This window comes from Eriocheir sinensis, chromosome 63, assembly GCF_024679095.1.
Source record: "Eriocheir sinensis breed Jianghai 21 chromosome 63, ASM2467909v1, whole genome shotgun sequence".
Taxonomy (NCBI): domain Eukaryota; kingdom Metazoa; phylum Arthropoda; class Malacostraca; order Decapoda; family Varunidae; genus Eriocheir; species Eriocheir sinensis.
This window is the reverse complement of record NC_066571.1, coordinates 3,667,574-3,694,570: the sequence shown is the minus strand read 5'-3', so window position 1 is coordinate 3,694,570 and position 26,997 is coordinate 3,667,574. Positions and strand designations below refer to the sequence as shown.

The window sequence follows — 26,997 nt, the reverse complement described above, 5'->3', positions numbered from 1 at the left end:
ACAAATACAAAATACTTTTTTCTCTGGATGTCAAAATACAAATACAAATACATTAAAATTGTTTTTAAATACAATTCAAATACAAATACAATTGTATTTGATCCACCTCTGATGCCCATAGAGTTAGTGGCTTGAGCAAGTCAAGAGATCCAGCCAGAAGGTACTCAGGATGAGAAGGAACCCTGCATGGAGACTTCTCCAGAAGGACCCTCAGACTTGGCGTTGCAGGGTGGGCAAGGCGACAAGCCCCCCAGCATATGTCCGCATTGATTGACTGATTAAGGGGTGAAAATGTTCAGTTTTATTTCTTATTCCATCTATAGAGATCAATTTAAGTACAGGCAGACACATTACCTTCATTATTGTCAGGGTGATGCAAATGAAACATTGAAAGAAAATTAGAAATATTTAATTTACAAGTAATATAAATTTGTTTACCATTAAACTAAAATTATATAAAAAAAAAAAAAAAAACTTTCACAAACAAGTATTTAGCACATTCATTCACAGCTCCTTGACATCAATATTTTGCTTGCAGGTGAGCAATTTGTTGACGCAGCTGCTCGTTCTCCTTCATGAGGTCTTCGTTGAGGGAGTATTGTCTGTGCAGCTTCTCCATCACCTCCTGCAGAACCAAGGCACAGTATTAAATATAACATTGTCGTAGGATGTGCTGCATTTCAACTCAAGGATAGTCAATGTTGTGTAGATGTTCAAGTAAGAAAGATTGTATAATTTCGTTGGTAGTAATATTTTCCACAACATACTAAACAGTGTCAGTCGAATGTTTTTACCATGCCAAGTTAGTCTTTATGGTGACTTTTGAGCACTACCTGATAGATTGCACAAACATGGCCGGGGCATTTTATTCTCTCAAGGGTTCTGTGTCCCTCCCCATATCTATCAGTCACTTCAATACCTGACCCACATTGGTTGGGGTGGGCCTTGTAACCCATTCCAATAAACCCATCCCTTACTTAACACAGCAAAAGATGTAGAGGCTAGCTGTTAGAGGCTTTGCTGAGAGAAATTTGGGCTTCAGATTTTTAATAGGCCTTTGATAGGAGACCCCTCTTGTCATTTTTAGAGAGGTTGTGTTTATACCAAATGTGACTAGGCAATTAAGTCAACTCTATTTGCACTGCCTTAGATGGCATGATTTTATATGGAGTCCTCCAGAAATTGTTACCAGAAATTCATACCAGGAGAGTAACATAGGCTGACTCAACTCCTCTTGTGTGACTGGTTTGTGGAAGAGTTCATACAAAATATTTTTTTCTTGAATGGGGAGTCATCTAGAGTCAGACATTGAATCTATTCAACTTTACTATTTTGGTGCACAACATTGGATACACAAACTCACCTGCTGCTGAATAAATTTTTTGGTCATAATATACTGCATGTGCATCAGTCTTCTGTTGAGTTCATCCTGGAACTCTTCCAGCACATCCACCATGCAGCTCCGCACCAGCTCCATCTGCAGCTGAGGCGCTCCATGACTTGTGGCAGCTGTGTCTAGGGGGCGAGAGGTAATGTATTTGTACAAAATTTTAAACCAATATCATTTAAAACAATAATATATCACACTTCATGATCCAGGGTTATAACTTTCATAGAAGCATGTAAGAACACTGTCAGAAACCCTTCCCTTTCATTACAACTCATTATGTAACTAACTGATCAACTAACTTCAGCTTAATGCCTAGCAAGTACCTCGTGCATCTCCTATAGAAACAATATCACTCATTGCTGAAAGGAGTAGAGTTGAGAAAGGGCAAGGTTAAATATAGGGATGAAGTAGTCAGGCAGGATGATAGTGAGTCATGAATGTACTAATTCACAGCGACAGATCTTACCCAAGAACATGCTTTTAAATAGTGCATTGCCAAAAATTGACTAAATGTATGAAGAAGAAAACTAAATTACGAAGGATCTCCAGCCCAAATTCAGTGTTGAAACTTAAGATATTAAAGTTACCTTAGTTTTGCATGCTTCTGATTCAGGTAATCTTAACCCAGTAGCAGTGATGGGCCAAATTTGTGTAATGATTTAAAACCCCAAAAAATAGAAGATACATAAACTGATCACAAATGCTTTGATATATATTATGAAATGGAATGTTTCAATACCTGTAGATCTGCAGTAATTTGTACACCATTTTCACTTACTCCACTCTAAACTCATGAATGCTTATCCTATGGAACTGATTTCCTAATGGTAACGAGGCAACAGTATTGAATTCAAATTGAGATTAGGTAAGAGAATTACAATCAAGCCTCGGTATACAAGTTTAATTCATTCCGGGATTTTGCTCGCGCACCAAAACACACTTAAACCAAAATGAATTTCCCCATTGAAATTAATGTGAATCCCATTAATACGTCCCACATCTCAAAAAAGTATTTATATAAAAATCATTTTACATGTTATTTTTTACAGAAAGTAATTCTACTAACAAATTGCAATGATGAATAATATGAAACACAAACCAATGTGTTACGGTTGTTACGGAGACTCCCGCAACCGCTAACTACGCTCAAGGTGTAGGCTTTGCCCCAGGTCAGCAGCCGCAGTTTCCCTATTCTTGAGGCACCAGAACTATGTTCGACCACCATTGTTAAACTAACTCGACGTATCATCCGAGATGGAGGGTGAATGGGAGTCGGTCAAATCCAGGAAGGCATACAAGCTGCCGAGGCTCACCCCCCGTTCCTGTTGTGAGCATAGTATCCACCGTTCCAGTTTTCTTCTTTGCAGCACCATCCCTTTTAACCATCTTTCTGGGGAACATTGTTAAAGCACAAAGAACTCACACTGTAGTGCTAAAAACATGACACAAGTGCACGGATGCTATTTCTACGAGTTTACAATGCGGACTGAGACCAGAGCGTCATCTGGCGGTCAAGAGTTACCCTAGACCGAGCAAGAATTAACCCCAAATCTTGCGAAATTCTTGTGTTTCTTGTTCTGACGTGACAGATTTTAAAGAATTCCCCCAAATTCTTGGCAAGAATTGGGGGTCCTGCGCATGCCACGGCAGGGCTGGGTACGGCCACTGTCTTGCTGGCCACACCTCCGTAGGCCTACGGTGACGACCATTTCCTGAGCTTCCTATGGGTAACCCTGCCAGGTGGGGGTGGATATAGAGTTCACGAGGTTACTGTTGCACCGCAGACCACTGTAAAGTATCACTGTAGGATAATTAAGAACTTCCTGGTATGAAAACATTGTCATCGTTAGAAACAAGAAAGTGAAATGATGCCATTTGTCAATATTCTGAAGAGAATTAGGACATTTTAAGAAATAGTGTGGTTCATCCAATCATATGGACAAGATAGAGGAGCGCTCTGGTGGATTACGTGCTGATGATATATTAAATGCGGTACGCGAAAGTTTGGTTTTCGGGTCTGTAGACTTAACCTACACTATATCCGGGTTTTTCCCATATTTGGGTGCCCCCGTGGCTCTATTAACCTGGATACCAGAGGGTTCATTGTATCAAAAAATGTATATACCACTGCATCAGTGGAAGAATAAAGTAAGAATTTTCAAACCAATAATAATCCTGGATATCATGGTCGCTGCAAATTTTATGAAAGGTATGACAGAAATAAGGATGATGTCTTTGAGACTTGCTGGGGTAATTTTGTCTCCACTGCTGTCTTCCTCCCTTATCTCTGATGCTGAGGATTCTCGTTTCCTTGCACTGATTTAGTATTTGCTGTAAGAAGTGGTATAAACAACTTTTGATCATTCTTATAAATCTATTACCTTTTGGAAATTACTATGGATTTCTGAGGCTGTGTTATATAGTTTTTCTGGAATATCTCAGGAAGTATCTGTTGGATCACTGATACTTTGCCACAGTTTGTTTCACACCCTCCGCTAATATTTGTCAGCATAGTGCATTATAAGAGGGGTGTGAGTAAGACACATACTCTTAACACTTGAAGGGAAACTACAGTAAACGGATAGGGCCAGCGTGACGTCATTATAACGTCAATCCCCAGGCCCCACCCACCTCTCTCTCTCTCATGGAAACACCTACCACTGGTGCATGCTGTATTCCTAAAGTATATACATAGATATGCATTATATCACACTGTATTTGTCATTTTATATTTATTTTGAGAGTGACATTCCGTGAAAATAAAGGCGAGGGTAGGTAATGTGGAGGGTGATAACGAGCGTGAATGATAGCAGTTAGATAGTTTGGTGATGTTGAGCAGTTTGACGAGACCCAAGATTTCATTTTTGTGACACGGGCTTACAGCTGCAGTCCAGTAAACTCGGACGTACATGACGGTGGCTCCAAGGCTACACAATATGGCATACATGATATGTCCGAGTTTACTGGACTGCAGCCGTAAGCCCGGGTCACAAAAATGAAATCTCGGGTCTCCTCAAACAGCTCAACATCACCAAACTATCTGACTGGTATCATTGACGCTCGTTATCACCCTCCACATTTACCTACGCTTGCCTTTATTTCCACGTAATGTCACTCTCATATATAAAATGACACAGTATGATAAAATGCTTATCTATATACTTCAGGAATACAGCATGCACCACAGAGAGAGAGAGAGAGAGAGACAGAGAGACAGAGACAGAGAGAGAGAGAGAGAGAGAGACAGAGAGACAGAGACAGAGAGAGAGAGAGAGATGGGGCCTGGGGATTGACGTTATAATGACGTCACGCTGGCCCTATCCGTTTACTGTAGTTTCATTTCGCCGTTTCCCTTCAAGTGTTAAGAGTATGTGTCTTACTCACACCCCTCTTTTCATGCAATATGCTGACAAATATCAGTGGAGAGTGTGAAACAAACTGTGGCAAAGTATCAGAGTGATACTCACCGAGATATTCCAGAAAAAACTATGTAACACAGCCTCTGAAATTCATAGTAATTTCCATAGACAAACATTCATAAGTATGTGGTGTTAAGGAAAAGGTGTAATACAAAAAATAACTGCAGATCCACTACTGTGGGATTCAAGATCTGTGGTACATAGGATGAAGCTTAGGTAAGGATGATAATTTGGCAAAGCATGTTCCAGACCTTGCCCTATTTTCATCACTATGATTATTAACAATATGAGGATAATTAAGGCATTTATAAGTGTAACACGATGATACCACTCGGAAGATGAAGTGCTCCCTGTTGTGAGGCAGCAAACGTTGCTGAGGGGATGGCGTTGTGCACCTATGCGAGTGGCCAGCAAAATTTCAGCTACACCATTCACTTTGTGGCAGTACCATGCCCAGCACCCTGCCTCATCTGTTTTATCTTTTAATCTTATTATGCACATACATTGAAAGGCCAACATAACATACTGTGTCTGGCATCAATGCTTGAGTTCTAGCTGTGAACACTGCAGCAGAGATGTTGGGTCTCTCAGCAGGCAGGCTGACTCAGTGACTGACTGAAGAGCTAGATCAAGGTTCTCATAGCTGTTTTGGTGATGAAAATGAGAAAATAATAAGATTAGAAGATAAGACTGATGTGGCATGGTGCTGCCACAAATTGAATGAATCATGCAATATCTCACTGACCACCCCTGTAGGTGCACACCACCATCTTCACAGCAACATTTCTAGAATCGCAACATGAAGCACTTCATATGCTAGTTTTACTCCTACAATTGCCTTAATTGTCCACATTTTGCTAACATATCATAGTGATGAGAATTGGGCAAGGGTTGAAACACAGGCTGCCAAATTTTCATCCTTATCTTAAGTTTTGTTAAAAAGTTATTCCAAAAAATTATTTAAAACGACCTCTGAAACCCAAAGCAGTATTGAAGTGTTCTTATGTCATACAATGAAAGATGTTGTTATCTCTTATCAGGACCATGGTGTTTCAGTAATACGCTTACTTGCTGAGCTGCTCATTAAATACAGAACATCATTCACCAAGCATTGCTCTCAATAAATAGCCTCACCCAAAGGAAAAATATCCCTCTCCCATCAACATTACAATCATTCATGTGCTTTGCTGTGGCATAAGTTTCATAATTACTCTGCCATGTTCTCTCAAAGGGAGGCCACAAACAATCACCTCCATTCCACTGTCTCCTGTCATTTGCTGAGCATCACCACATCCCTTACCACTCCATCCATCCTGTTCATCCTTGGCCTATCTTATATATCCTTTCACCCTCCATTTCACTCTCATACAGACTTTGTCAGTCATTCACCATCCATCCTCTCCACATGACCTAACCATCTCACAGTATTCCTCCCCAACACTTTCCCATCAACACAAAGATCCACATTTTGTAACAGGTATAGATAAGCTGGGAGGTTACTGGCATGGTTATTACTCATGTTTTGTGTTTAATCATTGACTTAATGTATAGTGCAGTGTCGTCTTGTATCTGGAAAACATGTGGCGGAGTGTTTTCAAGACATGAGCAGACACAACAACACACTTATGAAACGTGGATCAGCATGAACATTGTGGTGTGGATGGATGTGTTGGGGAGTGTAAGAAGGAATCCTTGAGATGGTTTGGTTGTGTGGAGAGAATGGAAGGTGAAAGATTGATACAGTGTCTGAGACTGGATCAGAGGATGAACGGGTATAAGATAGGATGCGGAGGATGGGTGGAGTGAAAAAGTATGTGAGTGGTAAGAGATAATGAGGATCTTAAGCAAATGATGGGAAACAGGACGAAATAGAGGAATTCTGCTCATGACCATCCCATGAAGGAATATAGTCAGGGAAAAGAAGGACATTTTTTCATTGCATGAAGCTATTCAGTGAGCAGTGATTGGTGAGTAAAGTATATGTCCTAGTGTCTCTCTCAACTGCAAAGAAATGGTGAGGCTGTGGATTAGTATTCATAACTATGAATCTGCAGGCCCAAGTTTGATCCTGACTTGGACCATTGGTACACTGTTGTTCATCATCTACTTTAATATATGGGCACCTGAGAAAATCTGAGGAAGGTAAACTGTGGTGACCTGAATGTCACACTTGCCATTTGTCCTAAGGACCTGGAAAGATTCAAGGGCCAATGAGACAGATGAGCACATGCAGCTTAGCATACACAGTAAACCCTCAGTTATCCGGGTGCACCGTATCCGACCTCGCCCGTGTCTGGGAGTTTTCAAAAATATTTGATGTTTTCCAAAATTTTTTTTTAAATTGTCGTGCGCTGCCAAAATTCGTTCAAACTGCCCACGCAATGCCTCTAAGCCCTGCCTAGGAGCATATTTACGAAAGGTTGTTAGGTTTTTGTCCCATGGACGCTAGCTCCACCCCCTGCAATGACATCACACGTTTGATACCTCCTGATTGGCTAATGCCTCCCTCCTTCCCCTCTCTGCCCCGCTCTCTCCCTCCTCCAGCATATATTGTGTCATTTGTGTGTTGTGTTTTTTGTGTTACTCGACGAGTAGCTCCTCTTCATCTTTTTCCTATGACCAATCTCTCTCTCCAAAAAAAAAAAAAAGAGAGTGAGTGAGTGAGTGAGTGAGTTACGGTTGGTTGTAGCTGTCAGCGGCCAGTGACCTTGACAATCTCTCTCTCTCTGCATCTAAGAGAGAGAGAGTGAGAGTGTGTGTGTGAGTGAGTGAACTGTACATACTATTTTAGCTTTACTGTTTGTGCCTGGTCGAAAGTATTCAATTGATCTGTGCTGTGGTTTCAGACATCAGACTTATATTTTTGCTCACAGTAACTGTAATGCAGACTCAAAGGCCAACATAACCTGTGACCAAGGAAAGGCAGTTTGCCTTACCAACAAGATTTATCAATTCTTCATGGCGTGTGTTCGGTATGACCTAGTGGGCATGACATCTTTCTAACGGCTAATGGTTGGCACGATAAAAGGTAAAGTTTGGGGCAGCCACTAAAGCTGCATGTGGTATTGGTGTTCATCTGTCACACTGACCCTTGAAGCTGTGGTGGATGGTAACCAGTCACCCCGAGATACAGGGCCAGCGTGACATCTGGGTTACCACAATTTACTTTTCCCAATTTCCCCAGGTAACCACATATTGACCAGCCTGAAAGGGAGGATGAAAAACGGGGCTGGCTGGCTGTTAGGGCCGGGATTGGAACCCGTGCCCTCGGATTTGAAGCGAAGTGTACTTACCACTACACCACAGAGGCACTTCTTGGCATAATGCATAGGCACAAATGAACACAGATAACTGGTGCATTCATTCATCACAAATGTCTTCTAATTTAAGTACCACACACTACAGGGACTTGCACTGTATTACCATTATGTCAATTTGAGCAAAATTCAGTTTACATAACACTTCCATGAACCTAAGTTTGTCAAACATGGACATACTCTACTAATTATGCATTTTATCCTCACTCAATTGTTTTCAGTTTTTTTTTTTGCATATTTTTAGAGAATCCTTACAAAAAGGAAATGGGCTGGGATGATGGAAGGATAAAAATAAATTAAAGGATTAATGAACGAAAAGGAGGAATGGTACTTGAAGAAAAAACTGTCGTTAATAAAAAAAAATATTAAAGCAAATTACTGTGAATGGAACATTTTTTTTTACTCCCATATGCATTCATGACAAAACAGATGAATATTCTTATCATAAGTTAATTTCAGAAGGGATAAGACCACTAACCTGTGTACCTGACTGACCAGACATTAATATGTACAAGAATCACTCACCTGCAGCAGCAGTGGTGGCAGCAGGAGCCTCGGTGTGTCCTGGTGGTGTGTCTGGATCAAGGTCTGCAGCTTGCACTGGCTGGAGGAGTTGCCTCTTCTTAGGTGGGGACAACCTCCTGGATGGGGTGCTGGGGGACATGGTGAAGTACTGGGCTGGCAAGTTGCTGTCTCTTGAGATGTTGGATGTGTTGGACTTAGTGACCTTGCTGTCCCCTCCTGTCACAGTACTATCACTAGCTGGTATTGGCCTTTGTGTAGAAAGTGGTGAATGAAGGTTCTCACATATATCCACATCCATTTTGGGTGTGAGGTGCTGGTCTTGAGATACTTTTCCCTGTGTTACACATGGACTTCTAGCATCAGCCTTGTGGGAAAAACTTTGTGTAGGTAAAGATTCCTTCTCTGGTGGTTCATGGATGATGATAGGATTAGCATTTGTTTGCTGTTGTACTGAGATTTGGTCCTTAGTATCAGAGACTGAAGGTTCAATGTTCTCTTTGTCAGTGACTTCCATTGCAGGAGTGACTTCCACTGTAGGGGAAGGTTTAATTTCCACCGAGTCACTGTCAGTTTTTGTGATAAGAGTTGTATCTCTTATTGGTGACAGAACATTATCTGTAAACAAAAATGATAACTGCAAAAGTATGAAAGATGTACACTACATATGTTTCAGTTTGTGTGGGGCATACTATTATAAATCTCAACATTGGTATATTTGTATTACTTCCCATGCATCGTACCTTCATTGATGTCCACCATCCACTGGGACACTGGTGACTGGTTGTTGTGCTGGAGGTCTGTGGTGCGGATGGGGGAGAGAACACTCAGGCTGGCACCATCACCCACTGAACTGGTGATCTTGTGGCCAGGAAGTTGATCATAGCCACTTGCTTGAGGAGTCTGAAGATTTATTTTATTTACATTATAAAGTTCTAATCTACTTCTACAAGACGAACTTAATGCTCACTTTGATAATGTGCAACTTACCTACCTAACATAATGCTCTAATATATTACTCCATGATATAAGTTCACTCCACTGGTGGTCTGACAATCACCCTTCAGCATACCTGCTACATATTTTTCATCTTGTGGTCTCACTAACACTCAACACCCTTATATATATGATTTTTTTGTTTTCACTTGAACAACTTCATTCATACTATTGTCCTTGAGTCATTCCATTACCCAAGCTCAATCACTCAGGGTTGTGCTTTATAAAAATTTGTACTGCTATTGGTTGTCTCCTTGCTCTCTCAAAGTAGCAACCATATATAGCCAACTAACTACAGCCAAACCATTTCAAATAGTCCATTGAGGTGTTGGCTTCTGCGGGTCCTTTCCTCCACTCTGCTCTGCCACACAGTCCCAACACCTATCTCTTCCTTTCATATGTTTGCAATAGGTAACATATGAGAGGAAAAAACAGGTGTTGGGACTGTGTGGCAGAGCAGAGTAGAGGAAAGGAACTGCGGACATCAATGCCTTAACAGACTATTTGAAATGGTTTGACTTTAACACCAACAGGAACTCCATGTAAAAAGTTTAGAAATAAAAATCTTCCTGTAATGTAACACCAGTGAGTGCTGGGGACTGATCCCAGATCTTCTGAGTAGAAGTTAGGCAGCATGTCAACTCATGAGCTGAAAGGTCACCACACCAACAGCCACTTATGAAGCCTATACCTGACGCCCCAGACCTGCACTGTGGACATGAAGGTGAAGGTGACCCTGCTCACACTCGTGGTTGCCAGAGACACTTTTAAGCAACTGGCAATGGCACATATGGTGTATATATACATTAGAGAAAATGCAATAATTTAGTGAAAAATCCCATAATGTAAAACCAGTGTTTGGGATTGAACCCTTTAATGTATATATACATTGCATGTGCCATTGTGGATTGATTAAAAGTGTCTCTGGTGACCACAAGTGTGAGCGGGGTCACCTTCATGTCCACAGTGTGGGGCTGGGGCGTCGGGTATAGGACACAGAAGTGGCCGCTGGAGCAGTAACCTTTAGCTCATCAGTGGACCTGTTGGTTTGCTGCCCTGACTTCTTTTCAGAAGACAGGTTCAATCCCCAGCACTCAATGGTGTTACATTGCAGGATTTTTTCACTGCTTCATTGCAGTTTTTCTAACAAATATTTTGTTCTAAGAAGGGAAATAAAGCAACTAATGCTCACCTGAACCTGATTAGGTAGATTTGTCTCCCTAATTGGTGAGAACACACTCAGGTCAAACTTGTCTCCCGGTGATGACTCAGGTTGGGGCTTCATCTCTGGGCTCAGTTCAGTGGGCTGGTCAGAGCAAGACCTGCAGGGAAAGGAATACATCATTGTGCCTGCACATGAAGGGATAAACTGGACTAAAGCAGTAGCTGGTGTAACAGGGCAAATGAAGAAATTTATATTTCTACATGTTTATAAATCTCACTAAATCAAAAACCTATATAACTAAGAACATGACATGTATAACAGAGATTCACCCTAAAACTGATCTACCTTAGAGAAATTATTCCTTTTACATTTCACAATATTTCCAGAAAATGAGGTACTTTTTTAAAGTCCGCTAAGAAAAAAAAGCCTGCTGGCACTGCTCCTGCAAATACTTGAAAGACTAGCCAAGAGGGTAAAATCTGATGTATATGTGTCTTGATAGTTGATACTTCCCTCTTGGGTTGTTGACAGGTGAAATACAGACAATGGAATGCTGTTCCAGACTTTACCAGTGAAAGGGATGAAAGAATGAAGATGCTGGTTAACTGCTGCATAAGAGATTTGGATAGCATAGTGATGAGCAAGAGCAGAAAGAAGCATGCAGTGGGGCTGTGGCAAGAAAGGAGGTATGCAGTCAGCAAGTTCAAAAGAGCAGTCAGCATGAAAATATTGTTAGAAGATAGAGGCAACACTGCAAAGGACTTTAAGAGGTAAAAGACTGTCAGTAAGAGGGGAGCTGATGAGACAAATAGCCAAACTGCTGTGTGTGTGTGTGTGTGTGTGTGTGTGAGCCCTTAACATGAGATGCATACTCCATATAAGGGCAGCAAGACATGGATAGCATGGATAACATCTGGGAGGTAAAAAAGTGGGAGATGATACAGAACACCTAACCTTGAGGAAGCTGATCTAGCAAGAGATAAGATATGAAGTTTCCAGTTGAGATTTTGCATCAAGGACTGACTAAGAGTGTTTAGTGTACAAAAATGAGGCAGCCGAGTTTTAACAAAGAATAAAGGAGAGGTGTTTGGAGGATGTGTTGAATTGGTAGCTGGAGATATTCAATTATTGAGGCATTGAAGAATATCAAGTTTCTTCTGCCTCACTCAAAAATGAAAACAAGGTCAGAGGTTAAGCATTCTATTGGGTCCAGCCTTGAGTCCTGTAATTCCTGTTGGGAAGGTCTTTTGTCAAAAGATGTAACTGATATGGAGTAGGGTCATCTGAATAGTAGTTGATATAAGTTTGTTTTGAAAGATCATCAATGAACAGTAGGAAGAATGGGAGATAGAAGAGCCCTACAAAACATGACTGTTGAAAGGTTTAGGGGTAGAACAACGACCAACTGCCCAGCAGAGATAGATTGACCTGAAAGGAAACTGGAGATAAAAGTACAGAGAATAGAATCCATAGGAGGTCTATGCAAGTAATGAATGCAAATGTAACAATGAAAAATAAAAGAATTTTTCCCTAATGCTACATTAGCAAAAGTAGTTACTGAGAGAATTATTGATTAACCTTAGTGCACTAGCACCTATATTTGTTTTGGGAGTGGCCAGGAAGCTGCTCCTTCTACAGAATCAGACCTGGAGGGAGTGATTGATCAATCTGAACTCACTGAGACTCAGTGGGCTTTTTCCATGTGGGAGTCTAAACAGGATAGGAGAAAGTGGAGCCTTTGGAAGGAAGAGGTGAGCAGGTGATGAACTAGCATATGAGAAAAGACTTGTCATGAGGAAGAGGGCTACCAAGTCACAAGTTTAGAGTAAGGAGGATTGATTTTTTGTAAGCACTTAGAAACTGAAATTGTAGAGCCCTATCACTTCATGGACAATATTACTACCATGAACTGCCCTCTGCCTCCAGTCACTAATATCATTACAGTCATCATGGATTGAAATGAAACAAGCAGGATTGTAGTCTCCAGAACCAAAATGTTAATACCGTTTCAATACTTGCTTTGAGGGCTTCTGGTTGGGCACTGCCAAGGTGGCCTCAGTGTTGTTCCTCTGGCCAGCCTTGCTGCTGCTGGCAGACTGGAAGGGAAGGGAAGCAATTATGGTGTTTGTTGAGTGTATGAAATGTTGAGTTATCATGCAAGTACTATAATGTGCCATGTAAACAAAGAATAAAGATTTGGTTTCCTTAACACCTTATCGCGAAACAGCCTATTATAGTCTGCTGTCTTGCCTCCCCACCCATGTGTTTACATATTTCCCGTGATAAATATCTCTCACACATTCTTTAGAATCTACATTCATCAGTCACATATTCTCATTACACCTTCCCTGGTTGAAGCTCCAAGAAAATGGTAAGGCATTGGGGAGTCTTGGGATAGTTAAAAGTGCCTGGGGTCAGCAAGAAGATAGGGGGTAAACAAGCCACACCTGCCTCTGTGATCACCTGTCCTTAATTGTACAGAGAACAAATAAAATTGCCACATCCTTACAATTGTTTTACTAAGGTGTGGTGTTTTTGGGTGTGCATAAATCAGTAATCAGACACATTCTGTAAAGGTGATCTTAGGATGCTAGTGACTGAAGAGACAAAGATGAAAGTAACCACTCAGAATGATGATACATACTATCTTTTAGTGTAAGTACACTATGATGTTTGTTTGACAGGGTTTTCTCAGAAATTACCCCACCATTAAGCAAAGCAGGTCTGTAGTGTACTGTATTGTTTAGTGGAGTAGTCTCTTGATCTGAACTCTTACTCTTTTTTTTCTTCACATTACTTGAAAAGAACTTACGAATTTTACATAATCATGAGAACTAAACAGCTTAGCATAGAAAATTCCTTTCCAATCAGAGAAAGAGATACTGAGTGAGGGTGTCCTTGGGCACTTACCTTTGACCTTGGGCTTGGCTGAAGAAGAACATTGGTCACAGCTGTCCTGTGTGCCTTGAGGGTGGCGAAGGGGGTCTGGATGCTGCGCATGTCGTGGATAAACACTTGGCCCGTCATTGTGCCCAGCGCCACCAGCTGCCCCAGGCCCAGGAAGGTGACACTGGTGAGCGGTGCTGCACTGCGGTGTGTTATCACGGGCCTGTGGGAAGAGAGTGTGATGCATAATCGCATCGTCATGTTCTTGAGGTACAGTCTATGGACTGGTAGACACCTAAATGACCCTGGGTGTTACAGGACAGAGAATAACATAATGAGAGGCAGAAAGGAAAAAACTGAATTAGTGAATGCTAAGAAAAACATCAACTCACTGCCTGGTCTGGACATTGTAGCAAGAAAGCTTCTTGTCATAGCCAACAGACACCATGAGGAGCTCGTTAACAGGAGAGAAGGCAACTCCTGCCACTGGGGAGCTGTGGGCGGAGGAGAAGGAGTGCACCATCTTGCTGGCGTGGGTGTCAAACAAGGACACAGAGCCGCCATCAGAACAGCACCCAACTAACGACTTCTTAACTCTGCTGTAGGTCAGGTCTGTCACAACCTGATAAAATGAGGTCCAGTTTAGGTCGTTGTCACCAACAAAATACATCTGCCAGCAAACTACATTTGCTTCACAAGTGCCCATATTTTTCATTTAAAAAAAAAACCACTTTTTTTAAATTTTCTGACTGATACAATCATGGGGTAAAGACTTTTATAATAATCTACATGAAATATATGGCAGTTAAATCTTAGTAAGGCTTGTTTCAAGTTTCATAAGTAGCTGAGTGATCATACATCCTTGCAGTTATACATCAGTAAAAGTTTGATAATCAAGAGTCCAATACTTTGTAAATCCTGATGGTCTGGAATGTTTATCTGAGGCTCATTTTTAACTTTTTTGAGTAACATTGAGGAAAAAAAATAAAGAGAGCAGTGCACTGATAGTGGGCTGAAAGTGCCTGAAACAGCTACAGTTTTGCCAGGGAAAACTTTTAAACTGAATTAATTAAGCAGCTAGACAAAACCGCACATACTTGATTGTTGAAAATTTGGTAAGGCCCAGCTGTCACGTTGTTGACGATGGAGAGCATGTAGAGTGTTCCCTTCTTGGTGGCTGTGGCGATGTGGGAGTCGCTGTGGCTGAAGGCAATCTTGGTGATGGCTCGGTCTGTTGGCTGTGGGCCAGGACGGTGAGGAAGGCACACAACAAATATTCCTATACTGTCCAAGAAACTCTTACTCCTCATTGGTATTACTTGTTATTCTATTATCTTTGCTGTTCTGTCTTCCCATAACTTTTAAGGCATCTCTATTCAGTTCAACAATAAAGGTCTGAAAGTCATTTTTATATTAATAAAGTAGTGTTCAGTGAACACTTTCCCTGCATTGTCAGAGTTTATCCTGTTGGTGAGAAGACATTACAATAAATCTCTTCCTTCTCCTTTACTACAGTTGCTACTACAGCTTGCATGGATGATTTCTGCGCCAGAGTCCATGTATCAAGGTATGCCACACAACTTCATATTTGCCTCCCATACCATCATAAAAATGCAAGAGGCATCTATCGTGTGTCTGGCTGTGACTTGCATCTTTTTCTCCACTCACTGGTGTGATGAAAAGAGGGTCTCTGTCTCTCCCCCCCTCCAGTGGAGGTTGACACATTGTATGGCCTTGAATAATTTAGCCTGATGTTTCACCGACATCCTTAGGCTTCTGCCCATTTTTACTGGATTACATAATGGATGGAAAACATAGAGGAGGCAAAACAATACCAGCAATCACTGATCTTTACACTGCTAGGCAAAATGAAGCCTCCTTTTCCTTTGGAGATCATTTATTAGTGGCTTCTTCCGCGTGCAATAACACCTGCAGCCAAGATCACGCTGCAAAGTTTTTTGCACTGTATGGAGCGACACATCACCAAGAAGAGTATGTGTTCGTTTATTCAAATTTCTGGTTCTGAGGCGAGGAGTGACATCAAGCTGTCATCTTAACATGTTCCTGCTTAAAAAATAAATAAATAAATAAATAAATAAATAAAAAAAAAAAATAAAAAAAAGTTTTGGTTTCCATGGTAGTTTCTTGAAGAGCGTGACCCAGCCTTAATCAGTGAATTAAGTCTTTTAACCCTAGATTACTATCGTTGCTGAAATAACGTGGTTACTATCGTTGTCCGGAATTCCAGACAAACTTTGCGGTCATAAAAACGCATATAGGAATGATACAAAGTTCAATTACAAAATTTTTACTTAAACTGGTCCCTAATTCTATGACCTATAAACTTAACATATTACACAAAACATAAAAAAAAAGTGTGAAAATTAAAAAAAATAACCTGCCTCTCTAACCAAGGCTCCACTGCCATCACTGTGTTGCCTGATAGTAATGAGTTATGCCACACGTGGAGTTTACACGTCCCCCGAAATGCTCCAGCCTCGGTAGCCCTTAGCCGCACAGATATGTCATATTTTCTTGGTACGTAATATTTTCCATCCTTGTCCAAAATTTCGTACAATTGGGAACAGTTCAGGGAGAAAGCACAGGAAAAACACAAACGTACCTCACGCACCAAGGGCAGAATACCAACTGAGATGTCATGGCCGTAGAGCATCGTAGGTCCAACAGATTTCCTTCTATAACGCAAATTAACCCCCCGTGCTGGGATTTTGGACAATGATAGTAATCTAGGGTTAAGCTTGCAAATTTCCTTATTACTGTGCCCAGCAATGTAAAGATCAGAGATTCCCAGCATTGTTTTGCCACCTGTATGTTTTCCATCCATTATGTAATCCAGTAAAAATAGGCAAAAACACAAGGATGTAGGTGAAATTTCAGGCTAAATTATTCAAGGCCATACAAACATGGGAGGGAGGGGAAGAAGGTAGACCCTCCTTTCTTCACACCGGAGAGTGGAGAAAAAGATGTACGTCACTGCCAGACACACGATTGATGCCTCGCATTTTAATAATGGTACAGGAGGCAAATATGAAGTTGTGTGGCATATCTCGATGCACGGACTTCGGCGCAGAAATCATCCGCACAAGCTGTATTCCTCCTACTACTCCTGCTGTAACTACTGCCACTACAAGGACAGAACTTGGTCTCATTAGTGTACAAATGTAATGATAGATGTATTAAAATTTTCATTGCTTTTATAATTTTTTGTCCCCATAATGCATGCATTTACTTACTGTAAAAACCTTCTTCTTGGTCTGAGCCTTTATGTTCCAGATGGTCACCGTTCCCGAGGCGCTCCCAACACCCAGGTAGTGCGGGGAGCGGCAGGCAAATTTTAAACAGGTTGGCGTCTCCTGCAGCAAAAGTAAGCAGTTATTGATATATTCAACAAAATTCAGAACTGTGTCTCACAATATTGCATTCCTTCAAACAAAAGAAGTGTCATGTCATTGAAATTACAGCTGTTCCTTTAGTATGATATGAGGCAGTACAGTATATCTCAAAACATTACAATAAAATAGCTAACAACACTTAATAATGTGTATAAACATCTCTCAATCCATTATTTTCTTTAAAATGAAGATGAGCGTGAAAATCTGCAGTTTACCCACATTTGAGCATTACATTATTCATGTAAAGTTGTCACTGATGGTCTGGCAAACCCTATGTTTAGTTTTTTTATGCCTGGCCAGAGACAATGTGGTGTCTCCAGATGGTATATTTTTTTCCCCTGGTGAAGGATGGGTGAACTACATGGGAAAAAAAGGTGCCTGCCTGCTCCCCCCCATGGCACCTAGAGTTGGGCAGGCTGGGGTGCTAAATCGAGTGAAGGTTCACAGAAGCACACACAGTCTGTGTTAACATTTGCTGGAAATACTCTCATTCTTCATAGCACAGTTATGTACCAAGGAAATTTTTACCAACTGGATATTTTCACATAACTAAAAGTGTTCTGATTCAGAAACCATGCTTTTAAATTTGATATGACCTAAGTAGCTGAGCAATGCGGAGGTGAAACCTAAAGGAAGGGGACTGGTATTTAACACTGGATGAAGTAATGAGCAAAAGACAAAATTAAGACCAAGATCAGTTGAAGAGTTGATTAAGAGGCCAATGACTGACACAATGATGAAAAAACAGACAGTGGGATGAATGTGAGGGGGAGGCTGGAGCTCGCGTGTGAGCCTCACACCGCGTCCCAGAGCTGAGGGGGTGGTGAGACAATGCACTCACTAGCCAGCCACTTGGCAAATCCAGGGAAGAGGAACTCCACACACACACATATATAATTTCTTCTCATTATTTTTGTTATTTTCTAAAAAAAAAAAAAAAAAAAAAAAAAAAAAAACAAAAAAAGGAGCCAACTTACAATGCCACGCACAACACCAATGTTTGCTTCCGACTTGCCGCAGATGGCCGACAAAAAGACTTCTTCACCTGAGTCTCCAACGCTTGCCAGACACTGTCCATCCTGATTCCATGCTAAGCCTCGCACATGACCTGAAACAACACATTTTATGAATAGGGTCATTCCACAAAAACATCAACCTTAAGTGTGAATCTCAGAATTGATCTAAAATATATGTATTGCATACCAAATTAAAGCTGTAATTTGAATCAACTTGATTTAAATCAAACAACCCTGCTAAGGATCCCTTACTCCAAGTGCAAATACTAGCGGTCCTTCCACTCCTACTGTGGACATCAAAGTTTCAAGTCAAACACAGTATACTGTATTAGAGAGGCTTCCACACCACTTCTCATAAACAAATGATGACATGCTTCCAAACCATTTTATTTAAGCAAACATTGAGAAGACAACAAATGTATCTACCACAACATCCAGAGGTGTCGGTGCAGCCTTGTGTTCAGCCTTACCAGTCTCGAAAGGTATTTCCTGGTAGAATGTGTGGCTGGAGGCATCCCAGAGCTTGATGGTGTCACCAGCTGTGGCCAGTAGAGCCTCTTCCATCCTGATGTATTTCCTGAAAAACATGACCAGTGTTAACCTGACTACAGAAAGATACCTCCAGGAATGCAAAGTCTTATATTGCTGGGGAAAAAAAAAAAAAAAAAAAAAATCAATGACTACAATGACTTTTGTCATCCCCTTAAATAAACAATGATGAGAGTAAGCAATGCTACATCAATGCAAAGCAATTTTTAAGATATCCAAGGCATGAATCAGAGCAAACTGTTGGTAATTCTTTTACAAGAGTAGTGGTCTTTTCCAAGATGCAGACATAATATTCGGGACAGAATTTGATGAGGTACTCTGAAAATATTTTTCTCCATCCAGAAACTAGGCAGACACCACTTCTGGACCACGCAGGCCATGCCTGTAACAAACAGAGGCAAGGAACCCTCCTCCCTTAAGCATGCAGGGGTTATGGAGGCTTTGCCTTGTACTAGTAGGCTTGTACACATAACAGTCACCATGTACCACAGATGTAAATTATCAAGGGAACCTGCTGCACAGACAGGCCCCCCAGCAGAACTGGGTTGGAGTCATAACTGAAGCCTTGACCCCAGCCCCTTTATTAGGTACTAAAAGACTAGTGAGTATTATAGTATAGCTAATTTCCCAAGGGAAGCTGTGGCCCCTGGACCTCCCTAAGCTTTACTTTTTCTATTTCTTCCTTTTTTTATAGTTCTAGCTTAGCCTTCCTCCATCTCCCAATGACTGCTGCTCCTAGCCAGTGGTACATCAGGTGCTGCTGCTGTTGCCACTCCTAAGCCACATGAAACTAAGAGTTTGAATGAGAGTATGCTAATGAAGAGTATGGCCATAAATTAGTTTGTAATAAGTGCTGGCACGTCTGATATCCAAGCCTTTTCATTGTTTTAGACTTCTATCTATCTATCCATACCTCCAACACCCTGTTCCCTCATGGGAACTTCCTTTAAGGGGTTAGCCATGGCAGATGAGACTCCAACGTTCATTACTCCGGCACTCCCTCTCACCACACTCATCAATCGATCAGTCAGTAAGGAAATACGACAGGGGGGGTGTCGCCTCACCCACCTTATGTCACCAAACCCAGGGGGTCCTCCAGGCAAGTCTTCAAGCAGGCCTCTTTCCCATCACAAGAACTTCATGGCAAGATTTATTGACTTGCTCAAGCCATGAACTTTGTGGGTGTCCCTTTGCCCTCCTCCACTCAGGGCTGTCACTTAACAGAAACAACCCAGTGACCAGGGTCAGCTTATGGGTAGTGTGCCACATGCCAGTATAGCCAGACTATGAGAGTAATAGGTCTCAAATCAGTCTCATGGAGTAATCGCCAGTTTGACAAAGTCATTCCAGCGATATAAAGAGGAAGAGGATAAAATACCTACGGAGGGAATGGACATCCGCGGGTCCTTTCCTGCATGCAGAGAGGTTCAAATTGGGGGACCCGTGGGAAATCGGGGTTTTTGGGTGGGGGAGCATATTTAAACTACTCCAACCGAACTTTTCATAACCTAACCTCTAACAAGGGGGGGCTTTGCCCCCCTCAACCCCCCCTCCTAACCAGTGGACCCCCCTACACACGTATGATGTGGCAGTAAAACTAGAGAAGCACAACAGTATGTGAGTCCTTGGAAAAGTTATTATTCTCGTGGGGGCAATATCGGAGACGTGTAGTGAATATGCGACTTATTTCTGTGAGGAGATATTTCTTGCAACACCAGCTGGACCACCACCGCCAGAGGAATCTACTCATTCGTGAATATTATCCTTTTTTTTTTACCCAACTCATATATACCTTATCAAAAAAAAACTGGCTTCCAAATGCAAGCAATAGAATGTTGTATAGTGTTAGAAAATCATGTAAATTGGATAAAAACTTTATTGCAAGTTTCAATTTTTTTTTAGGGTGGAAAAAATGCAAAAAAAATGTAAAAACTGAAAAACTTTTCTTCAAATTCCGCTGAAAAATGCACAGACCCATCATGGAACAACCCAAATTAACATGTAAGGGTGTGTAAGTGGTGACAATATAGAATAATATCATATAATTAAATAATAAAAACTGGCCAAAAATAAAAATAATAAAATTTCAGTGAAACGGATATCTTAAAGACCTCAATCATGTCTCCCCTCGTCCCTCTTTCCTCCAGTGTGGTGAGGCTCAGCCTGGAGAGCCTGTCCTCATAAGGCAGGTGAGCCAGTGTGGGCACCACTGTGGTGGCCCTCCTCTGCACCCTCTCCAGTTTGTCAATGTCCTGTCTGGAGGCCTGGATGGCAAACTCAATGCGGGGGCGCACGAGGGCCTTGTAAAGCTGTGGCAGCACCTCTTCGTCCAGGCGGGTGAAGGTACTCTTGATTCTGTCCAACACTGGGCAGGCCGAGGCAGCGGCCGTCCCCTGTGCCGAGGCCTGGGGCCAGGCGGCAGTGGGTCGGTGCTGCGGCTGGCCTGTCTTCCTTTCCTGCAGTGACTCACTAAGACTATACTCCTTACCTGTTCCCCGTCACGCTGGTCGCTGGGTCAGGCCAGTGGTCGTGTCAGGGCTGGAAACACGCCAGAAACCGCCGCCGCCCAGCTGACCGCCGCCGTGTTTTGAACTCTCAAGGCGCCAACGCTCATAATATCGTACTCGTCTTGGCAGGCTCACCAGTTTTCCACTAAAATAACCAGTTTCTGATCAAAATCATCAGTTTTACCTACCAAAACAAAGTTTCTGACCCCAATTATAAGTATCTGACATAAAGCACCAGTTTCCATAATATATCAATATAAAAATTTTAGCTTACGACAAGTTCAACAACCCCAGAACTCTCGAATTTCACGAACAGCGGCGCTATATCAAGTTAACATCCCGATCATAAATGCATATATACGCGAGGAAAATGTAAGTTAACTTTACGAAAATTGATTGAACTGTTGATTTCACAGCGGAGTATCCCAGCAGTAAGGTAGCTATTGCGGCAGTGACTGGTTCTCACCACAGAGTTCTGTAACTGCTGTTCCGACAAACCTTACCGCTGTACTGTACTTGCATGAATTATTTTAGGAAGCCAGATATATGTGAAGTTTATTGCATTATCGTATAATACTATTGTATACTGAACAGCGAAACAAATTGTCGCACATTTTACAACAGGCGGAGTGCAGCCTCCGAGGAGCAGCGGGGCGCTGTCCTGTAGCCTCGGCAACAGTTTACGAGGGGTCATTTGTATTTCAAATATAGATAAATTCTCATATAAATAACGGCTCGTCTGAAGCAATCTTCAATACACAAAAACAATAATTTACCCATATACACGGAAATAAAAATAGTTATCCATAAAATAATAAATTTTCTTTATTTTTATGGGTAAACTATTGTAATTCCCCGCGTAATTTACTCACTGGTACCCGAGCGGTGCCGCCTGCCTGAGGGCGGTGGAAAGATCTGTGCGTGTGTGTGTGTGTGTGGGGGGGGGGGGGGGGGGAGAAGAGAGGGTAGTATGGGGTCACTAGGAGTAATTAATAACGTATTGCTTAAAAACAATCAGAATTACAAAGTCACTATATAATTATATACCTGAAAGTGGGTCTCTTCGTCACTTCGTGCCTGCAGAGCAAAATTAATGAAAGCGCTACAGTATTCATGCAGTTTGGGGAGGCGGTGGCTGAATCGACAGAGTAACACCACCGCGTTCAGGAGGACGCGAGCTCAATCCCCGCCCGGTGCCACCAAGCTGGGATTTTTCAGCCGCCGCCGAGTGGTTTAAAACTACCCACATGTTGTCCAGAAGACCACCTATCAACCCAGACTCTAGATTCTAGGATTAAAGATGAGCTCCGGGAGGGCAGCATGAGCCAATGCAAGATGGCGCCACTATAAACACTCGCCTGCGCCAGAACGGGCTGGGCCGACCATCAGGACCCACCGGGAAGAAGCCTTGGGCCGACCATCAAGCCCCACCGGGAAAAAGCCTACCGGCGCTATAGGCCGCGACGTAAAAAAAAAAAAAAAAAAAAAAAATTCACTCCTGATGCAGCGAAACAACGATCAATTCGATTTTTAATGATTTTTTTCCGCCTGTAGCGCCGGTGGGCTTTCCTGAGGGGCATTATGGACGGCCCCAGCCCATTAGTGGCGCAGGATTGTTTTATTTATAGTGGCTGCCGTGATGTGTGACTCTTCCCTGGCTCATGCTGCCCCCGGTGATCCTCTTGAACGAAGTCGCTGAAGTTACGGTTGATTGAAGATCCGGGCAGCATGTAGGTAATCTTCCGCCATTCGGCGATGACTTGAAAAATCGGCGTGTTTCGGTGGAGACTCGAACCTAGCCCACGCTAAGTCCTCGGGCTCACCACGCGGTTTGGGAAGAAACTCCTGCTAATGGTTCTTGCATTGGTTTGTAGCTCAAAAGGAGGAGGAGGAGGAGATGAGAAGGAACAGGAAAGGGAAGAGAAGTAAAAGAAGGAAGAAGAGGAAGAGAAGGAGGAGGAGGAGGAGAAAGAGAAGGAAGAGAAAGAGGAGGAAGAGGAAGAGGAGGAAGAGGAGGAGAGTGGAAGAGGAGAAAAAGGAGAAGGAAGAGGAGGAGGAGGAAAAAGAGGAAAAAAGAGGAGAAGGTGGAGGATGAGGAGGAACATAAGAACGTAAGGAGTCTGCAAGAGGCGGTGGGCCTATACACGGCAGCTCCTGTGAACCTAACCCCACTTAACATCACTGTCCATGAATTTATCTAATCTATTTTTGAATGTGACTATCGTATTGGCACTCACAACATGACTGCCAAGCCTGTTCACTTATCAACTACTCTGTGTGTGTGTGTGTGTGTGTGTGTGTGTGTGTGTGTGTGTGTGTGTGTGTGTGTGTGTGTGTGTGTGTGTCCATCAATGGGAACACGCGTAACCAATCACCTAATTCCTTTCCACCAATAGGATCACGTTAAGAGAGTCAGGGTGAGTGTCAACCAGCTCTAGACTCGGCCCTATGCAATGTCAACTCCAAGGTCACCGAAACCACCTCTGCAAATCCGAGGTGACGTGGTGAATCCCAACACTGTCTATTAGTAACGAACGCAGGAGGGGGGAAACCAAAACTGCGGCAACCGTCCCCCGGGGGGCCTGGAGGGTGGCGGCCTTCTGCTGCAACACACACACACACACACACACACACACACACACACACACACACCTCACATAATTACTCCTTAAATGACGCTCCTCTAAGCAGGTATGGGTGTGAGAGGGACTTTGGAGTCTTAGTGAGCACTGACCTTCGTCCAAGGGCCCAATGCATCCAAAGTAAGAATCGTGCATACAGGGTACTGGGTTTCATCTCCAGGAGAGTAAGCAATAGGAGCGCTGAGGTCATCCTCAATCTTTACTTAGCTCTAGTTAGACCTCATCTTGATTACGAGGTCCAGTTCTGGTCACCCTACTATAGAATGGATATCAAAATATTAGAATCTGTACAGAGAAGGATAACAAAAATTATTCAAGGGGTGAGAAAGTTGCTTTATGAGGATAGACTGAAGCAATTAAATCTACACTCTCTAGGAAGGCGAAGGTTGCGAGGAGACCTTATCGAAGTCTATAAATGGATGAAGGGCTTTAATAAAGGGGATGTCAATAGGGTTTTGGTTGTAAAAGAGCCAGGTAGGACGCGTAGCAATTGTCTCAAGTTAGACAAATTCAGATTCAGCAAAGACATAGGCAAGAATTGGTTCACCAATAAAGTGGTGGGTGAATGGAACAGGCTTGGCAGTCATGTTGTGGGTGGCAATACCACAGATACATTCAAAAAGAGTTTGGATAAATTCATGGATAGTGAGGTAGGGTGGGGATTGGATTACAGGAGCTGCCTTATGTAGGCCAACCGGCCTTTTGCAGACTCCTTACATTTTTATGTTCCTATGTTCACCAAAAACCCTCTTCTAGAACCACCTTCATCACCCTTTCCACTAGTTTCAGCACCATACCTCGCATACACAAACCAATCAATCCACATAGCTACTTCTCTCTTGTCTTTTTCATTTAACTACCAAGCATTATAGTCCTCCACCCTACACTAGAACCACCATCTCTGCAACCGTTACCTTGCTCCTGATGCTGAAAAAGTCTACGGTCACAGCCACCCACGTTAACATTAGCCAGCTACTCCCACGATGGACACAATGCGAACACCCCGGGGCGTCTGTACATCCTATAATCTATACTCGTACACTTGACTTTACTTCTGAGTCATTCCCTTAATGACCTAAAAGGATAATGCGTTCATCATGTGACAGGATTAAATATCATGAGGATAGACGGAATCATTTAAATCTACTCTCTAGAAAGGCGAAGGTTGCGAGGAGACCTTATCGAAGTCTATAAATGGATGAAGGGCTTTAATAGAGAGGATGTCAATAGGGTTTTGGTAGTAAAAGAGCCAGGTAGGACGCGTAGCAATGGTTTTAAGTTAGACAAATTCAGATTCGGCAAAGACATAGGCAAGAATTAGTTCACCAATAGAGTGGTGGATGAATGGAACAGGCTTGACAGACAAAGACAGCAAAGATGGGGCGGGTAAGGAAACTGGGAGTGAAAAATGGCGACAGAGAGAAACGAAGGCAGAGGCGAAAGAAGAGGGAGACAGAGAGCGCAGAAGGAATTAGATGAAACGTTAAAAGAAACCAGTAGGAAAGTGAAAGACATGGTAGCAAATGAAACCAAGAGGACAGTAAAATGGACAAAAAGGGAAAAAGGAAGAAAGATATTTCCGAAAAAGACGACAAAACGCATCCCACAAACATCAGGGAAACGACAAGACTCCAGCAAAGGTTAGCCTGGACATCATCGGACATAGTGTGGATTAGGGTGACTTCTACGAGACGGAGATGAAGAGATATAAAGGGAGGCAGCTCAAGGGCCCGAAAAAGACGACAAAACGCATCCCACAAACATCAGGGAAGCCACAAGACTCCAGCAAAGGTTAGCCTGGACATCACCGGACATAGTGTGGATTAGGGTGACTTCTACGAGACGGAGATGAAGAGATATAAAGGGAGGCAGCTCAAGGGCCCGAAAAAGACGATAAAACGCATCCTACAAACATCAGGGAAGCCACAAGACTCCAGCAAAGGTCAGCCTGGACATCACCGGACATGGAGGGCATTAGGAGACTGCTTCGTAGAGTTTGGGTCAGCCCGGACGTCCGCCAAACTCTTCTTGAAACTCTATAAGCCCTAACACCATATTTTTAAGCGACATCTCACTATTTCCATCACGTTAAAGTATTAGTTTTGCTTTTACTGTATACTACTTTTTCTTACGTCGTCTTCAACTCTCAACTCTCTCCTGGAGTTCTCGCACTGCCCACGATTTACAGGACAGCGCCAACGACCTTTTTATCTTTGTGCCCTTGAATTGTCGTCTCTATTGTAGAAAGTCAATTGCATCCCCCTTTCCCGGTCTTCACGCTGCCCAGGTACCACGATCATTCCCTTGAAGTCAGCGAGATTGTCCCTTCCTGTGATACAAGTTTGTGGTGCCGATGGCCGCTGGTTCGCTGTAAGCACTTAAAGGTCTCTACTGTAGAAAATCAATTGCATCCTCCTTTCACGGTTTTCACTACGCCCCAGTACCACGATCATTCCCTTGAAGTCAGCGAGATTGTCCCTTCCTGTGATACAAGTTTGTGGTGCCGATGGCCGCTGGTTCGTTGTAAGCACTCACTACGTCTCTACGTCTTTGAAAATCAGTCAAAAGTCCCTACATTGAGGGAGATGTCCTTATAGTTGGCAACGCTGCTCCCGTCCCCCAGCCTTGCAGGGACGCCACACACGGCAATCATGTGGGAGTACTAAGGGTAAGGGAGCCAGTCTTCAGGGTGTGGCACGTTCAGTGGAGAAAAGGATTAAACGGAGAGAGGGAAAGACGGATACAGCTCGGGGTGGTAGAGTGAGATGTGTTACTCATCCAGATAGGCTTGCCCCTACCATGAACGGGCACAAAAAAAAAGGTATTGAGATAATATATCTAAGTTGTTCTTTGACATTTTCGGCCTGATCCAAACTTCCTGCCATATTTCGCTTCTTTAGACTCTTCCTGTTCTCTCGTCATTTCTGTACTGCAAGTGACCTACACAAGGCAGTGGTTCTCAGGCATTCAGCATCACAAGCTTGGGCGGACCAATGTCACCCAGATTACCAGTGACTCACCTCCCCGGGGTGCTGATGTTGTGCTGTGCTGGCTGGACATCACCTGCTGAGGCTAAGCTGTTCCGGTGAGTCAGGCACCACTGCTACTCACAACACCGCGTCAGCATCACTGCGATCACATGCGGGCCGCAGAGGCACGGGAAGGGCTGCAGAGT

At 42.7% G+C, this 26,997-nt stretch overlaps 1 protein-coding gene and 1 long non-coding RNA gene across 8 annotated transcripts in view; one reads left to right on the top strand and one right to left on the bottom strand.

The window, feature by feature from the left end:
• LOC126986869 (uncharacterized) overlaps positions 1-8,693 on the top strand; it is a 40,063-nt gene extending 31,370 nt beyond the window's left edge. The window contains exons 4-5 of one of the 3 annotated variants that reach the window (XR_007740005.1): positions 1,445-1,529; positions 8,586-8,693. This is a non-coding gene — a long non-coding RNA (uncharacterized LOC126986869). Of the gene's footprint in view, positions 1-538; positions 639-1,444; positions 1,530-7,993; positions 8,465-8,585 lie in introns of those variants that run through there. The other 2 variants (XR_007740004.1, XR_007740003.1) reach the window with 2 other exon arrangements.
• On the bottom strand, positions 287-26,997 carry LOC126986867 (protein NEDD1-like). Of its 5 annotated transcripts, none has more exons than XM_050843333.1 (13): positions 26,843-26,997; positions 18,595-18,701; positions 18,086-18,216; positions 16,950-17,069; positions 14,793-14,933; positions 14,088-14,317; positions 13,720-13,918; positions 12,814-12,905; positions 10,837-10,966; positions 9,392-9,551; positions 8,652-9,266; positions 1,364-1,515; positions 287-625 (listed from the first exon to the last, which is right to left on the bottom strand). In XM_050843333.1, exons 2-13 carry the CDS (start codon positions 18,686-18,688, stop codon positions 521-523), a joined length of 2,169 nt encoding a protein of 722 aa, XP_050699290.1. In that variant the 5' UTR covers positions 18,689-18,701; positions 26,843-26,997; the 3' UTR covers positions 287-520. The 5 variants fall into 5 exon arrangements, with proteins under 5 accessions (XP_050699290.1, XP_050699289.1, XP_050699293.1 ...); XM_050843332.1 differs by lacking the exon at positions 26,843-26,997 and adding an exon at positions 21,162-21,326; XM_050843336.1 differs by lacking the exon at positions 26,843-26,997 and adding an exon at positions 21,162-21,326 and having other exon boundaries at positions 12,829-12,905.

Bases quoted from the DNA above. Each gene is read 5' to 3' on its own strand.
- LOC126986867 (XM_050843333.1), bottom strand. From the start codon at position 18,688: ATGGAAGAGGCTCTACTGGCCACAGCTGGTGACACCATCAAGCTCTGG. The intron at 12,906-13,719 runs GTAAGTGCCCAA...CTTCCCTTCCAG, and splicing joins AGCCAAGCCCAAGGTCAAAG to TCTGCCAGCAGCAGCAAGGC. The intron at 1,516-8,651 runs GTGAGTGATTCT...CTCGCCCCCTAG, and splicing joins TGCCACCACTGCTGCTGCAG to ACACAGCTGCCACAAGTCAT.